The following is a 3,774-nucleotide window of genomic DNA, read 5'->3' as shown; positions in this document are numbered from 1 at the left end:
CATTCCCTTGGATTTATGACCTGTTTCAGCTTGCTCATGCGTCACTCCAACTCACGTGTACAAGCATCAGACACTGCTTTTTTGGTATTTGTTGGCGAAGTAAATTTTTCTTTAATTTGGGGATTTTGGTAGTGGCTTGTTTGACTTCATAGTTGTAGTGGCTTTCATTATGCAATTGCCTAAGTTTTGGATGAATTTTAATATATGGTAGTGGTTTTCAATTGAAAGAGAGTAGGTTTGTACTAGATGTTAGGAAGAAATTCTTTACTTAGAGGATTATGAGGCACTGGCACAGTTTGCCCAGAGAAGTTGTGGATTCCTTACCCCAGGAAGTGTTCAGGGTCGGGCTGGATGGGGCTTTGAGCAACCTGGTCTAGTGAAAGATGTCTCTGCCCATGGCAGGTGTGAGTTGGAATTATTTGATCTTTAAGGTCCCTTCCATCCCAAACTGTTCTGTGATTCTGCCTGAGAATGTATGGCATTCTGACCTCACACAATATCATAGAAAGGAGTAGTCAGAATGGTTTACCAAGGGAAAGTCATGCTTGACTAAGCTGACAAATTTCTGTGACAACATGAGTGCCCTGGTGGATGAGGCCAGGGCTGTAAATATTGTCTACTTAGTCTTCAGTAGGGCTTTCAACACTGTCTCCCAATGAATCCTTATAGGGAAGTACAGGCTGGAGGAGCAGACACTGAGGTGAACTGAAAACTGCCTGAAGAGTCAGGGCCCAGAGAGTGGTGATCAGTGACATGAAATCTAGCTGGAGACCATTAACTAGCAGTAAACCCCAGGGTTCATACCGATTTTACTGTTCAATAGCTTCATTAATGATTTGGATGATGGGTCAGGGCAAGTTTGCTGAGGACACCAAAGGGAGATGACCCTCTGGACACACCACAGGGTCAAGTTGCCCTCCAGGGAAGCTCAGTGGGCTGCAGAAATGGTTGAGAGGAATCTCAAGAAGTTCAACAAGAAGTGCACTTGGGGAGGAACAACATATACATGCTGGGGGTCACCAGCTGGAAATCAGCTTGACAGGAAAGGGCCTGGGTGTCCTGGGAGCCTTCCCCTCTCCTCAGCACATGTGAGGCCATACCTGGAGTGCTGTGTCCAGTTCTGGGTTGTCCAGTGCAAGAGGGACTGCTGAGAGCTCAGTGAAGGGCCACAAAGATGATGATGGGACTGCAGTAACTTTCCCATGAGGAATGGCTGAGAGAGCTGGGGGCTCTTCAGCCTGGAGAGGGGAAAGATCAGGGAAATCTCATTTATATAAATACCTGATGGAGGGCACACAGAGAATGGAGCCAAGCTGTTTCAGTGATGCCCAGTGACAAGACCAGAGGCAATGGACACACACTGAAACACAAGAGATTCCCTTTGAACAGACAAAAACACTTTTCTTCTGTGAAAGTGATTGAGCACTGGCGTAGGGTGCCTACCTAGATGGGTGATGGAGTCTCAATCCTTGGAAATGTGCAAAAGTCATCTGGACATGGTCCTGGGCAGCTGCCTCGAGGTGGCCCTGCTTGAGCAGGAGGGTTGGACCAGACGACCTCCAGGAGGTCCCTGTCAACCTCAGCCATTCTGTGAGTCAGTGACATGATGTTCTTGCTGTTCTTCTGTAAAGCAGGACACGAGACAAAAACAAAGCTTACAAGAGGTTACAAAAGTCAGAACGGGAAGGAGCCTCATAGGGTAAAGGAAGTTTAAATCTTGTCCTTAATTCATTTAATTTAAAATTAAAAAAACAGGAATTCCTTTAGCCTGCAGCATTCTTCAGACTTCTGTGATTAAGGACTCAGAGGTCAATTGTTGTCTTGATATTTTGTCAGCATTTAGAATTATATTCATTATCATCACCCTCTAATTCTACCCTAAAGGGGAATATTTTAATTAAGCTGTTTCCAATGGTTTATTCTTTCTTTCGTAGGTATCTTCAAATGGCATCCAGTCCACTCCCTTGAATCTTGCAACTTACTGGAAATGTGATGCTAGCACTACTGATGTAAGAGTGGATTATAAATACAATCCAGAGTCTATGAATGTGCCTACTATGCTGTCTAATGTCCAAGTCATGGTACCAGTAGATGGAGGAGTAATAAACATGCAATCACTTCCACCTGCAAAATGGTAATAGTAATACTTTTCAGTATTTTTTCAGATTCATTTCAGTGTATTCATTAGTGCCATAACAAAAAAAAATACATGAAGAAAGAGTTGATTTTTTTTTTTCCTGATAAATTGTGTAGTATCAGATGTTGAGACATTTTGTGGTCTGAAACAGATCATGCACAGCCAATTCACATAAACTGAAATTAGACAATATGCATCCATCTCAACTGTGTACTAATACAAGCCTTTGTGAAATTTCCAATGTTTGCTTTCTTTGGACCAAGAGATGGGATAGACTTTTTTTTAACACAGTGATTTGATATGGTTATAAAACATTTTGTTCATGTGTGTATAAATATGTTTATGTATATGGATTATATAGAAAAAGTAGCAGAAATGTTCTTAAAAGGATTTCCTGATAGTTTTAACATAAAGATTAGCTTCTAGTGGAAATGGTTTTAAACAAACCTCAGTAACCGAGGAGCTATTCATAAGCCAGGTAGCATTGTCTCTCAATTCAGGCATCATGCAGATTATCCAAATAGCAGCTGCCTGTCACCAACTTCTAAGCCTTCATTTACAGTATCACTTGAAAGTGAGACACAGATCTCAGGTAACTATGTTTCTACAAGTTTGTGGAAACAAGCAGTGGGCAGTGAGACTAGACAGAGCACTACAGCCCTGGAGCAAAAGATGAGCAGAAATTCAATCACTGTGCATTTGGTAGCACATAAGTACTTGCCAATCTGTAATATAAATCCTAGACTGTTTATTTCCAAGAGGGTCTTTTCCACATGAAGAGGGGAAAGAACACCTTCGAGTTGAAGGAAGTCAGGCTTTGTTAACCTTGTTTCTTATGGATCAGTTTACCTTATAAAGCAAGGCTTAGAAGAAAAACCTGATGCATATATCAGGTAGGTTCTGATGTTTCTTGAGGCAATACATTTAAAGGTGTTTACAGTAGTAATATTCCATTTTACGTGGAAAAACTCCTAGCAAGACTGAATCTTTCTTGACTCGGTATTTCAAGGGAGCAATTCTTTTAACCAGATCTTAAGCTTATTCCGAGCAAGGACAGGTTCAATATCCTGCCTGAACAACATGGTATGCCTGACAAATTTGGTGGCCTTCTATGATGGGGCCAGAGAATTTGTAGAAAGGTAGAGAGCAACCAATATCATCTACCTGGACTTATGCAAGGTGTTTGACACTGTCCCGCACGACATCCTTGTATCTAAACTGGAGAGACATGGATTTGATGGGTGGAGCACTTGTAGGATAAAGAACTGCCTGGATGGTTACCCATAGAGTTGTGGAGTCCCTCAGTGGTCAGTGTTGGGGCTGATACTGTTCAACATCTTTGTTGGCAACATGGACAGTGGATTGAGTGCACCCTCAGCAAGTTCACTGAAGCACCAAGTGTGTGGGGCAGTCACAGCTGGAGGGAAGGGATGGGACATCCAGAGGGACCTTGACAGGCTTGAGAGGTGGAACAATGCAAACCTTATGAGGTTTAACAAAATGAAGTGTGAGGTCCTATATCTGTGCTGTGGCAATCCAAGGAACAGCTACAGGTTGGGCGGGGAAGGAATTGAAACCAGCAGTGAGGAGAAAGACTTGGGAGTGACAGTGGATGAGAAGCTCACCATGAGCTGCAG

At 42.7% G+C, this 3,774-nt stretch overlaps 1 protein-coding gene across 1 annotated transcript in view; it reads left to right on the top strand.

Annotated features, from left to right (window-relative positions):
* FCHO2 (FCH domain only 2) overlaps window positions 1-3,774 on the top strand; it is a gene marked incomplete at its 3' end in the record, with an annotated part of 69,981 nt that overhangs the window by 61,940 nt on the left and 4,267 nt on the right. Inside the window, exon 22 of the mRNA XM_009070432.1 lies at window positions 1,935-2,134. Within this exon, the coding sequence (XP_009068680.1) occupies window positions 1,935-2,134 (200 nt within the window). The remainder of the gene's footprint in view (window positions 1-1,934; window positions 2,135-3,774) is intronic.

Source organism: Acanthisitta chloris, unplaced genomic scaffold (genome assembly GCF_000695815.1).
Source record: "Acanthisitta chloris isolate BGI_N310 unplaced genomic scaffold, ASM69581v1 scaffold3502, whole genome shotgun sequence".
Taxonomy (NCBI): domain Eukaryota; kingdom Metazoa; phylum Chordata; class Aves; order Passeriformes; family Acanthisittidae; genus Acanthisitta; species Acanthisitta chloris.
Note: the sequence above shows the minus strand (reverse complement) of the source record. Positions and strands in the feature narration are given on the sequence as shown.